General features: G+C 37.4%; 1 protein-coding gene across 4 annotated transcripts in view; it reads right to left on the bottom strand.

Annotated features, from left to right (window-relative positions):
• Tank (TRAF family member associated NFKB activator) overlaps nucleotides 1-13639 on the bottom strand; it is a 78285-nt gene that overhangs the window by 24880 nt on the left and 39766 nt on the right. For all 4 annotated transcript variants that reach the window (XM_013346078.2, XM_013346077.2, XM_026778764.1 and 1 more), the window contains 2 exons: nucleotides 5147-5255; nucleotides 3326-3444 (listed from right to left, as the gene is read on the bottom strand). In XM_013346078.2, the coding sequence (XP_013201532.1) occupies nucleotides 3326-3444; nucleotides 5147-5255 (228 nt within the window). The remainder of the gene's footprint in view (nucleotides 1-3325; nucleotides 3445-5146; nucleotides 5256-13639) is intronic.

The raw sequence follows: 13639 nt of genomic DNA, 5'->3' as shown, positions 1-13639 counted from the left end.
GTGAGAGTGTGTGTGTGTGTGTGTGTGAGTGTGTGTGTGTGTGTGTGTGAGTGTGTGTGTGTGAGTGTGTGTGAGTGTGTGTGTGAGAGTGTGTGTGTGTGTTGGGGGGCAGTGGTCAGCAGAGTACAGTTGAGATAAAAACTAGGAAAAGGAGTAACAGAGAAGGGGGTAGTCAACACAGAGGGAGGAGGAAAAGGGGACAAATAACACCAAGATTGTTTGAGAAAGCCTCAAGGAATCATATTATTTTATATTTACCTAAAATTATACATGCTACATAAGTATTTATGTATACACACATACATATTCATATGCACTAAAGGAAGTTAAGCCACTTGGGCTGACAATGCTCCCCTCAAGAACTACACACTAACAAAAATCTAGCACCAGGTATAAGGCACTCTTCCTTTTGAAAGGTTGGTCAGGACAGTCCAAGCGACTCCCCAGACAACACTTGTTTCTCTCGCAGAAGGTGAAGGTAGGCTGAAGACACCTCACACTTAGGACACAGGACTGGATGACTGGAGCGGGATGTGACCTGAAAGTCTCTTTTCTGAGGTCTTGCTTCCCTGATTCCAGAATATATTATGCAAGATGGTAGGGTGGGGATGGGGGCACAACATATAATAGCTATAATACCTATGAACCATGACAATTACCAGCACGCAAGATACACATTCAGGTGTAATAAGTGGCAATCAATAGCTGTATAATAGGACTTAAGGCCCACTAAACATCAGGGCAATCATGATGGGTACAGGAAATCCAGTCAGCTTCCTGGGGCTAGGGAGGTCATGGACCTTAGAAAATAATCTACTATCACGCTTCCTTAGACCAGCATAATTCCTTACTCCATTCTAAATCTTATCCTTACACCCACAGATAAGTACAGCTACCACCCCAAATCAAAGGAACTTCTCTCTTTAGCAGACAGAAACCATCAGAGAACCGCAACTGGACACCGTGCAGAGATGGATGGACAGTGGGGAGCCCAGCCCTGATGGACACCGCTACACCACTGTTTCTGCCTCTACAGGGAAGCTAACAGAAGAGGGACCAGGAAGTTGGCTGTGAAACATCTCTCCAGGAAATGGCTGCATAAACGAGACCAGAACGATGGCAGTATTAGTGACATGTTAACTTTTGTGAGGAAATTTTTGTGGGGTCCCACCCCTAGACAAAGAACTATAGGCAACTAATGACTAATGAAAGAGGGATAATTAGCCTCTCCCAGCAATAAGCCCCATTACTGTTTGTCTAACTAAGAATGGTCAGAAACCGTATATACACAAAAACCGAGAATGGGTTCAGCAAATTATGTATGTATGTATACACACACTATATAAAAATCAAAGAAAACATATACACTATATATAAAATAGTCAAGGAAGAAGTTGCAATTAATTTGATAAAGGGGGCAAGTGAAAGTGGTTCAATGGAGGGTAGCTAGGAAGGGCTTGAGGGAGGAAAAGGAGGGGGAATGATGTAATTCATTTCAATTAGAAACATTTTGAAAAGAAAAATAAATATGAACATAAAAAAATAGATTTCTTGTTTATATACTCAGGGTTCACTAGCCCTTTGGATTGAGATACATAAAAGAAGAAAATTTTAAAATAATTTTAAATTTTAAAGTCTAGTTTTACTTTTATTAAATGGTTATAGCACAAGAAAATGAAATTCATGAGCTATTCAAAGAATTAAATATGGCTTTTACATATGTCTCTCTTTTATTAACAAGGATAATGAGGATCATCACTGAATTGGTATTATTATTGGCTTATTTACTTAGGCCTTTTCCATAGTCTGCCCTCAATACAGTATAATTGGCACAGTATTATTAATTCTTTGGAAATAAGCTAGCCAAGCAAAGGAAGCTGAAGGAAAAAAACAGAAAATGATTTAAATCTAGCATCATTTTTGTCTAACCATCTACCTCAGTTTAAATTTTCATTACTTTGCTAAAACTTTCATCTCATTACATGCTTATGATGCTTACGAGGAGGATGGGGACCAATAGAGAACCTGGGAAGATGGCTCGGCAGAGTGCTTGTATGCAATCATGAGGACTGGAGTTCTGATCCAAGTACTCAAGTAACAAGCAGAGCACCTGTATCTACCTGTAACCCCAGCACCAGCCGAGGTGGAGGTAGGATTGCTGGGTCTTTCTGGCTTCCAGCCTAGCAGAAAATGCAAGCCCCAGACTGAGAAAAAGACTCCCACCTCTGGGGCTGGGGAGATGGTTCAGTGGTTTAAGATAATTTTTTGCTCTTTTAGAGTACCTAAGTTTGATTCTCAGGGTCTACAGAGTGGTTCACAACCATCCTTCACTCCAGTTCAGGAGAATCTGATGATTTCTTCTGGCGTCTATGGGTACCAGGTATGCATGTGGTGTATATGAAGGAATACAGGCAAAACACTCACACACATAAAACACACAAATAAATCTTAATGGTGGCAGAGAGTAACAGTGGAGGATACTTGGTATTCTCTTTTAGCTCTTGTGAGTGTGTAACAGGCACAGGCACCCATACACAAAGAGATGCAGACACACACAAACAAAACAAATCCTTAAAAAAAAACCAGGAAATATGAAGCTTAAGCTTTATTTTAAATATAAGTAATTCTATTGAGGAGGGTATGCCATGTTTGCAAACACGGAACTTGGTTTAGAGTTCTAGTGATAAGGGCTGGAGAGAAACGGCTCATTAGTAAATAGTATGCACTACTCTTGCAGAGGAGCTGAGTTTGGTTCCTCGTACCTACTTCATATAGCTCACAAGCAACTGTAACTCCAGATCAAGGAGATTTAATGCATCTGGCCTCCATGGGCATCTGCATACATGTGCATATATCCACATATAGATACCCACATAAATGTAATTAAAAATAATAAAATAGAGAGAGAGACAGCTCAGTGGCTAAGAGATTATTGCTTTTACAGTGAACATGGGTTCAGTTCCTAGCCCTCACATGGTAGCTCACACTGTTTGGAGTTACTTCCAGGAGATCTGATACCTCTTCTGACCTCTGAAGGCACTGTGTGCAGACAGTGCACACATATATTTATATACATAAAACTAATTAAAACATTTTTCTTAAAAAAATTCAGTGGTAGGTCATTGCCTAAGAAAGTTGAAACAAGGAAGATATATTGCATAACAGCATTTAAATGTTGGTTTCTGCAGAAGCAATGTTAGGGAAAGAATATCACCTCCTTTCTTCTATGTTCTACCCACTCACACTGTGAGAGCACATAGACTAAATGCACTGTAAGTCTGTGAAGCCTTACTCTCTTAGGAACGAGTCTGACAGCACTTCCTACCTTTGACTGCTTATCTCTCAGTGTTCCTAGTTTCACTTTATCATGTGGTTCATCAAGAGTCAAATTATTCTTCCTTTTCTCACTGTCTTCAAGCAAAGGTACACAGCCATAACTGTTATCTGTAAGACAAAATACTTGTACATCAGAACAAAACCCTGGAAAAATAATTATAATAAAAATGAAGCCAGGCATGGTGGCACACGCCTTTAATCCCAGTACTAGGAAGGCAGAAGCAGGCAGATCTCTATGAGTTCAGGCTACCCTGGTCTACAGAGCAAGTTCTAGGATAGTCAGGGTTACACAGAGAAACCTTGTCTCAAAAAACCCAAAACCAAACAACAATGAAAAGCCAACAAACAAACCAAATAAACAAAAACATATCTCAGTAATTTCAAAAGAATAAATTATAAGTCCTAGTTTTACAATATTCAATATTTATGTAATATTTACCTTGGCAAGTTGCCCATTTAGAGTTTTTCCTTTCCACTAAACACTTATTTTCCCATGAGCCAATGGTAAAATATACAGAATTCAGAAGACTAGAATTAATTATGCTTTTTTACATTTTACTTATCAACAGCTAAGCTAGGAGGGTGATGGGGCTGGGGATGCACTAAGTGCTCCACCCAAGCTACACTCCCAGGCCAGTTAAACTTTTAACATCACTTTTTTAGGTGTGCATTTCTTCTTGTTTAAGATAATTATACCTGAAAAAAAACTCTGCTTGCCGGGCGGTGGTGGCGCACGCCTTTAATCCCAGCACTCGGGAGGCAGAGGCAGGTGGATCTCTGTGAGTTCGAGACCAGCCTGGTCTACAGAGCTAGTTCCAGGACAGGCTCCAAAGCCACAGAGAAACCCTGTCTCGAAAAAACCAAAAAAAAAAAAAAAACTCTGCTTATAGAAAATTAGAAATGTAGTTATGGCTGGAGAGATGCTCGGTTAAGAGCACTGCTGCCCTTCCCGAGGACCCCATGGTGACTCACTCCAGTTCCAGGAGGTCTAACACTCCTTCAGGTTTTGGTAGGTACTAGGCACACATGTGGTCCAGACTCTTAATTCAGGCAAAACATCCATAAACAAAAGTTTTAAAAATTTATTTAAAAAAACAAAAAAGCTATCTAATTTTCATTACTTGTGAACTTTTCTAATTAACATTATGGTTTATCTTTTGCTTTTCTACATATAAACACAATGTTTTTCTGTACACATGAAATAAATTATATTTATTTTTATATCTTACTTTGCTGCAGACCATGAACCTACTTACTGATGGTAAGTTAACAATTATTATCACTGCTTTTCTTGGCTACCCAGTTGTTTCACTGAAACTTACCTTTTTTGATTATTTACTGGTTTACTCAAATGACATTTAAAGGGAGAGAAGCATAGGACAGGAATGGGAAGGGCACAGCACATGTTCAGCTATCTGAGAGCTCAGAGGCCTCTTCTGACTTTTCATCTCTAGAAATCTACGGTGACGTACAATGTATGTCCATCTTCCAGCACATGCACACCTCGTCTTATCCTTTTAGGGCTGATACTTTCATCTCAAAGGCACCAACTTTTTAAAAAGCTTTCTGTTATTCACTGGCAAAGTGCCCTCTAGGAACTTTTATCAATCCAAGGTTTCAGCCTATAGACTTGTGAGTGTCCACTTCTCCATGTCCTACAAATTTCAATTAAATAATCATAATGTATAGTTGTACTATGCTTTCTGCATCAGAACTAATAAAGCACAAAAATAGAAAAACTCAAAATTTACCTTTTCTCTAAAGTTCAGAAATACATTTAAAAAAGGAAGAAAAGAAGAAAGGAAAATACCTCGACTGGAATCCACCAGAAGTAGCTGTGATTTTAGCTTGTCAATAAGAGTTTGTTGAAACGACAGCTGTTCTTGTTGCTCGCGTATTCTTTGTTCATAGTTCTCAGTCTGAAGGGAAAAAAAGCCCAACCCAGTTAGCCTGATACTCACTGACAGATGCATTTACTGTCTATTAATAAGCACAGGAGCTGCCTGAAGCCCAGGTCACTGAAAAACCTATTAACAGGTCACTGACTGGCTCCAGGGACTGACTTGTGATCATCATCATATCAGTAACTTAAAACAATTAGAACACTATAAAATTTTAAAAATTGCCTTATTCAAAGATTTCAGTCAAGAGATTGACACTATGTTTTCTTGGTCTTTCAGTAAAGACAAATGTACTGTAATTTGAAATTTAATACTTGTTAAGTAAGAAAAAAACTTAAGTGGATTTTGTATTAAAGTTGTGCTTTAAAAATACATATCAGTCTTAAGACAAACTTTTATCTTTTAAATAAATACTGAAATTAATTTTAGAGTACAAACCCACAAAAGAAGTAGCTAGAAGTAAATATTAAGAAAACCAAAAGAACAAATATGGATTCTGAAAGTATAGTGTCCAGAAACAATACCATGGTTAATTTTTATTATATAAAAATATTTTTATTATATAAAAATTTTAAGTGGCATAATCCCCTTATATTTTTATTCCACCCATCTTGTTACTTTATTATATTGCTTGTGAAAACAACAATGAAAATGACATATGTATTAGGAATATAGACATATAGATTATGTTAATCTTCAAGAAAAACCTGAAAATGTTGTATAACAACTGATTAGTACATTCTTTAAAGTTATATTAAGAAACCGTACTATAAAAGTCTTTGCCTCTTTCTACCACTGGAGGAACAAATGACTAAATATAAATTCCTTAAAATATAAAAAGAATTCTAATAATTATTGCAACCTTTGGTATGTACTAGATGTTTGATTTCAATTGACTAAATCAAAAGTTCACAATTAATGAAGTATTATTTTCAGAACCCAAATAAGCCTAAAGTTCTTTATAAAGATTTATTCCTTAAGCTTCAAATACAAATTTAAGAAATCATAAATAAAAAACAAAAACAAAAAAATTTAAGAAATCAAAGAAAAATAACACACCCAAATAAAAGAAGGACTTTTATACACAAGACACTTCAAACATGAATAACTTACAGAGCAGGTAAGCAAGCCCACTGGCATGTTAACTTTCTATGTTGTGTGAGGCCAATCTTACATAACTTGACATCCCCCACAGGACTCCACAAATTATGTTAAATGTATGCTGATTATCATAAGTAGAAGAAAGAATCAATGCTGAGTCTCAGCATCAGAGAATTCAAGCCCAAGATATTTAAGTCTAAAGCAGAGCCACGTTCCCAGACTAAGACATCTTATCCTTACATACACTGGCACCCAAGCTGCTGAAATGAGTGTGGTAATCTGACTACAAAAAGGGTGCAAACATTAGTTAGTTCTTAATACCTTAAAATTATCTGCCCTACATACAATTCACGAGGGGAAAGAATCAGCAATATGTTAAGGTCTTCCCTATGTACTTCATGCATTTAGGACATTCTTTTTTTTTTAAATATTTATTTATTATGTATACAATATTCTGTCTGTGTGTATGTCTGCAGGACATTCTTATTTCAAAGAACTCAAAATTCTTCATGAACATCAATAAGTAATTTCAATAATTACCTATTTTTCACTGTATCTGGATGGGCATATATATCCTACTGCTGTTCAGTGAGCAAGTAAGCAGATTTAAAAAAGCAGAAAATTAGAGATAGGCTGAGAATAAATGGCTAAATCATTCAAGACTCAGCCCATTCTTCATTTATTATGCTTTCTCCCCAGTTTTAGTGAAGAAACCAAAAGACCATGTATGTTCATTTGGAACCAACTCAGAACACTTCTGCCAATTAATTTTCATCTTCTCTCTCTAGCTTAAAGACACACTTCAGCACATCTGCTTATAACATATTATATAAATAATGTATTCAAAAGCTGGAAAAGTTAATACATCAATGGCTAGCTCACATAGAAGTCTTGAACTATTTCTTAAATCAGATGTTAATGTATTTTAAAGTCACATATGCTGAAAGTGTAGTTGGTCAAATAGTAGAGCATGTCCTGGTCATTTCATGTAGTTGTTTATGGTAGTTAAAGAATTCTGGTCTTATCTTCATGTCTGATGAGCAGTGACTACTTGTTTCTGTAATCACTAGTATCACACAGTGTCTGGCATATATTGAGGTGCTTGGTATACATTAATTGAGTAACAAGTTAATTAAATTGTTAATAAAATATCTGAGAAATAGATATGCCTTCAAAAATGCCCTGAAGTACTGAAGGGATAATGACCTTGCTTTAGATGCTTGAAAACTAAGTAAAACAAGTTTACTTATCTTTTTTTTTTAAAAAATCAAATGATTGTGAATAAACAAATAGCATGAAATCTTTTTAAAAGATAAGAAAATCAATGCAAATCACAGCATTTTAAAACATACAATTACAAAGCAAGTGCATTCCAGTACTATCAAAGACCCTGCAAACAGAAAACTCACTAACAACCACATTGAAAATGTACAACAGTAATGTCTTGTCAACACTTCTGTACAGAGCACAGACATGACAGCTAAAACAGACAGAAGAGAAGATGCTTTTGACAGCCAGTGTGTGTGAATGATTCTTTGAGTCAGATGGCAGCAACAAGTTACCAACTAGGAGATCTGCATGACAACTAACCATCCATCTGTATCAAACACCATCTGGCCAAGATGACTCTGGCTTCTGTGTACTTGACACTCCTTCTAATTCCAAAGACTAGCAAAACAAGTGGTCTACCAAAATCTAAGAAGTAAACAGGTATATAGGTACTTGTGTCACAAAGGGTTGTGTATTCTTTCTTAGTGTTCAACAACAAAATATGATGGAGATCAAATGTATAACAACATATATTGTCAATTTATAAAAAGGGTTATTCAAGCATACTCTAGAATCATTAATAAAGCAAAACCTTCATTTTAAAAATTATTCTGACACAGAGAGCTGGCTCAGCAGTTCATAGCAAAGGCTGCTCTTGCATAGGACTTCGGTTGGGTTCCCAGCACTCACATGGCAGTTTACAACCATCTGTATCGCTAGTTCTGAGGGATCCAACGCCCTCTTCTGGTCTCCGTAGGCACCAGGCATGTGTGTCATGCAGACAAAGCATTAATATACATGAAAAATTCTAATAAAAAAGACTTGTTCTTTTATTAAGGAAAAATTTCAGCCTGTCCTCTTCAAAACTATGCTACCATATTTCCAATAATTTTGGACATACAGCTGTTCAAGTTTTCATAAGTTTCATAAATATTAAGATAGAGTTCTGTTAGTTGAATTTTTTCTATTGCAGCCATTGGATGCTCTAATTTTTCATATTTCCCAAGATGTTTACTTCCTATACTGGGAGAGAGCTTCAAATGTATGTAAGCCATTTATAATACCCTACATTGCTCAAATATTATTTCAATCATCTTCAGCATTAACCCCAATATTCTGAAAAAACATTATGGCTTTCTTCCAATGATTTTACTAGGGAATTCAATAAATGTTGAGTGGATAAAACATAGTCTCAATTTAAAAACATTTTAAATTGCTCCAAGATTAAGGGATATGAAAGTTTTATTGAAGGTTCTGTTTGCACAAAAAAAATGCTCTCAACAGGAAGCACCACAGTTCATGAAGGAAAATAAATATTACTTACATCAATATAGAGCAGTTTAGACAAAAGTTAATACACAGTCTATTTTTAAAATCTGTCATAAAACTTTAGTAATCTAAGCCAGGCGATGGTGGCGCACGCCTTTAATCCCAGCACTCGGGAGGCAGAGGCAGGTGGATCTCTGTGAGTTCGAGACCAGCCTGGTCTACAGAGCTAGTGCCAGGACAGGCTTCAAAGCCACAGAGAAACCCTGTCTCGAAAAACCAAAAAAAAAAAAACCAAAAAAAAAAAACTTTAGTAATCTGAGCATCAATTTTACTTTTTTTTAGCATACAAGATCATATATTTTGACTTGCACGTAGCTCTTTCTTCAACCATTCTTTGCATACTACCTTAATAAACTCTCCACCCAACCACCCACTAAATATGAGCACTTATCTAAGACATATTGAGTTAGACAGATCAGATTATCGGTTTGATTATCTACTGCTAGTACTGTCATCCATTTCTCAGGATAGTAAGTGGTGAACCATAAAAAACTACTTTTAAAGTTTTGGTTCCAGAGTGGGGAGTGCTTCTGCTAGGAGTCAAACAAGCATTCTGTTGGACTGAAAGCTCAGATTCCCCACCACCACCACTTTGTGCTTCTGATATTCTTAAAAGCCAACAGGCTAAGAAAGGACTAACAGTGTTAGGCAGGTGATTGTTCCAGATTATCAAGGAGAAACTGGATTGCTTCTCCACAATGGAGATAAGAAAGATTATGTCTAGAGTGCAGGAGATCCTTTAGGGTGTCTCCTGGTACTACTATATCCTGTGATTGAAGTCCATGGGAAATTACAATAGCCCCCTTGGGAATGAAGGAATGGGTCATTACGCCAGGAAAAGAGCCAAGACCTGCTGGAGTTCTTGCCAAGGGTGGATGAATTACAGAATGGGTGTAGATGAATATAGTTATAAATACCAGCTAAGGCCATGCAACCAATTGCAGAAATGAGGATTATAACTGAAATGAGTGGTTCTCTCATATTTTATAAAGAATGCATTTGTAAAGATATTTATATTTTCTTTATTCAGTTTTTAGTTGTTACATAGCATCAAATAAGAGAATATCAATAATTATTATATTTACATTTTAGATATTAAGAGAATGTCCTTCAAGGGATACTGCCACATATTCTAAACTTATAATGTATTTGTGGTTGTATGAGGGGCAGTTATATCATGTTAGGTTTAATTATGACCCGGTTATTGTTTTCATTTGGAAATTAATCACGACATAAGGAGGTATGATTGTGTGTCAGGCTGACAAGTAGACTTGTGATGGCTATTCTGGGTTGTCAGCTTGACTACATCTGTAACTAAACACAGAAATGAAGGGCACATCTGTGAGGAATTTTTGCTTAATGAAAAGTGGAAGATCCACTTCTAATCTGGATCTTTGAGGTAGGAACACCTTCAATCCAGGGCTGTGGGACGATGATCTTTTATCCTGTCACTTGTATTATTTTTAATAAAATACTGATTGGCCAGTAGCCAGGCAGTAAGTATAGATGGGGCGAAGGTGATCAGGCAGGAAGTAGAGGAGTGGAAATGAGAATTATAGGAAGACGAAAGTTTCAGACCGCAGTCATCACCCAGACACAGAGGAAGACAGACAAAGAGCAAGCAAGATATGACTGCCTCGCCAAAAAAGGTACCAAGCCACGTGGCTAACACAGACAAGTATTATGGACTAATATAAGTTATAAGAGTTAATAAGAAGCCTGAGCTACTAGGCCAATCTTTTTATAATTAATGTAGGCCTCTGTGTATATCTTTGTGACTGAACGACTGCAGGACTGGGAGGGATAGAAACCTCTGTCAATAATCCAGTCAGTTCTTTTCAGGTGGGAAAATCCATTTCTAAATCTGGGCCACACCTTTGCTGGAAGCTTATATAAGAACGTGAAAGAAGGAAGCTTTTGCTCTTTGCCTGTTTGCTCTCACCTCACAATCAAGTCCATTATTTCACTGGCATTAGAGTCTACTTCTTTGGGATCCCAGTGCACGCTGAAGATTAGCTGAGACATCCAGCCTTGTGGACTGAACAACTATGGATTCTTGGACCTTCTGTTCAAAGGCAGCCATTGTTGGATTAGCTGGACCACAGCCATTTGTAAGTCATTCTATACATTTATTCTCAACATTTTACAATCTAATTTTGCCCCCTGCCCCACTTTTAGACCTTAGCTTCTATAAGAAATAAAAAACAGCCCGATATGGTGGTTCACATTTTAAGCCCAGTACCGGGCCATCTCTGTGAGCTCAAGGCCAGTCATTGTACATGATGAGTTCCAGGACAGCCAGGGTTACACAGTGAGACACATCTCAAAAATAAATAAATAAACAAATAAATAAATAAATAAAGATAGATCCTTACTGGAATGATCAAAAGAAATGGCAAATATAAAATACTGTTATAGATTAACCTCTTTGTAAATGTTAGTAGATATTCTTTCTTTCTTTCTTTTTTTTTTTTGAGAAATAGATCTCTTAACAAGAAAAGCATCTACATGTTATTTAGAATTGTGGGAGCTGCACCACTGGAGTCCCCACTAGGGTAATGGGCTTTGAGTTACTGTAGAGTGCCCTGCAGGGGCAATGTTTTGTGGAGTTGTCAGGGTAGAAGATCTACTCAGATCCCAGACTGCTCAAGTGACCAGTGTGTAACTTTAGCCTGGGAGAATCAAAGGCATGTCATCCAAACCAGGAGACTTAGAGAGAATGGTGCTGGACTGCCTAGAGTCTTGAGGGGCACAGAAGATGAGACATGGACTCAAAGAAGACTCTCATGCCCCATGATTTAGTCTTTGCCCTGCACCCGTTATCCCCTTTTCCTTTTTCATTGTTCCCATTTAGAATATTTGTTTTATCACTGAATATTTTTAAATTTTTATTTTATGTGTAAAGATGCTTTCCCTGCCATGTATTTCTGTGTATCACTTGTATGCAGTGTCCATGAGGGCCAGAAGAAGGCATGGGATTCTCTGGCACTGGACAAAGAGAAGGTAAGCTGCTATGTGGATTCTGGGAGGCTAACTCTGGTCCTCTGGAAGAGCAGCCTTAACTATTTAACTACTAACTCACCTTTCCAGCTCCCTAACATCATATTTTTAAGCAGATAACGTGTTTGCTTTTATAGGCTTCCAACTAGTAAGGAATGTGCTACAGGATGAACTGAACCTTGAGTCTCATCTGTATCTGATCTACAGATTCAAACAAGATTCTGTACTTAGGGTTTTTAAAGCTGTTATTGAAATGCATCAAGCCTTTGAGGAATGAAGTTTACATACATGAATTTGGGAGTGGAGAGAGCAAGGGCAGAATGGTATGTTTTGAATGTATCCCTGCAAAATTCATGCTGAAGAGGTTAATGGGCCAGGGTTCCCTCAGTAATGGGATTAAGGCCTTTAAAAGGGCCAGAAACATAGTTCAGCTCTTTTGCCCTTCTGTAACTTCAGTCAGCTGAGGATTCATGTTTATCCCTCACAGAGGATGCAGTTAATAGGAGCTACCGTCCAAATGGGCACCAGGCCCTTACAAGACATTCAGAGATGCCTAAAAGTTTTCACAAGACATTTCTGAGGATTAAAATCTGGGAGAAAGATACGTAGACATTTTAAATTGTAAGGAACAGAAAATTATTTGATGTTCAAAACTGACAATATCTACAGAAGAACAAAAAACCAGCAATAATGTTAATACCCATAGCTTCAATAGAAAAAACAGAATGGGCCAGGTGGTGGTGAAGCACGCCTTTAGTACCAGCACTTGGGAAGCAGAGGCAGGTGGATCTCTGAGTTAGAGGCCAGTCTGTTCTACAAAGTGAGTTCCAGGACAGCCAAGGTTGCACAGAGAAACTCTGTCTCAAAACACCCTCAACCCCCCCCCCAAAGAATGAAATGTTTTATCTACTCTACATAGAGACTATGTTGAGGGCTGAAGGAAAGGGAAGTAGAGTGTTAATACTGAGGCTATTTACGTCAAGTCAAAGTGACTGGTTGTGGGTTGCAAAGCTTTCAGTACTTCCTAATCACATATATGCTTAATATTTTAAAAAAGTACTTTAAAATGTTTTAAATTATTATTTTCTATTTATGAATATTTGGCCTGCATGTATGTATGTGTACCAATGAATGCCTGGAACCTGCAGAGGCCAGAGAGGGTGTTTGAGCCCTTGAAATTGGAGCCACAGAAGTTGTAAGCCTGCTATGTGGGTTCTGGGAACTCAACCTAGGCCTCCTGAAAGAGCAATAAATGCTCTTAACTCCTGAGCTGTCTCTTCAGTACCTGTGACAGTACTTTTTATATTTATATTCTGAAACAGGGTCTCTAGCCTAGGTTGCTGCAAACCCACACGTACCCGAGGATAACCTAGAACTAATCCCCTGAGAGCTGAGATCACAGGCATGCAGTACCACACCTTATTCATGAATTGCTAGGGGTTGAATCCAGTGTCTTGTGTATGATAGAAAAACTATATCCTACCACCTAAGCTACAGCTACCGCTCATAGAGGTATTCTGTAAAAAGTAGTACCCATAATATAGTGCTTTGGTATTAGCCATTACAAAATATTACTTATTGTTGTATATTAGTTATCAGAAAGCACTGCAGAGTACCCATGATAAAAAAGAGGACATGGCCAAATTTATGGTCTTTAAGCTCCTTGCTTAACAAATTGGATGACTTTAAATATCATACATCAG

Source organism: Microtus ochrogaster, chromosome 4 (assembly GCF_000317375.1).
Source record: "Microtus ochrogaster isolate Prairie Vole_2 chromosome 4, MicOch1.0, whole genome shotgun sequence".
Taxonomy (NCBI): Eukaryota; Metazoa; Chordata; class Mammalia; order Rodentia; family Cricetidae; genus Microtus; species Microtus ochrogaster.
This window is presented reverse-complemented; position numbering and strand designations above follow the sequence as displayed.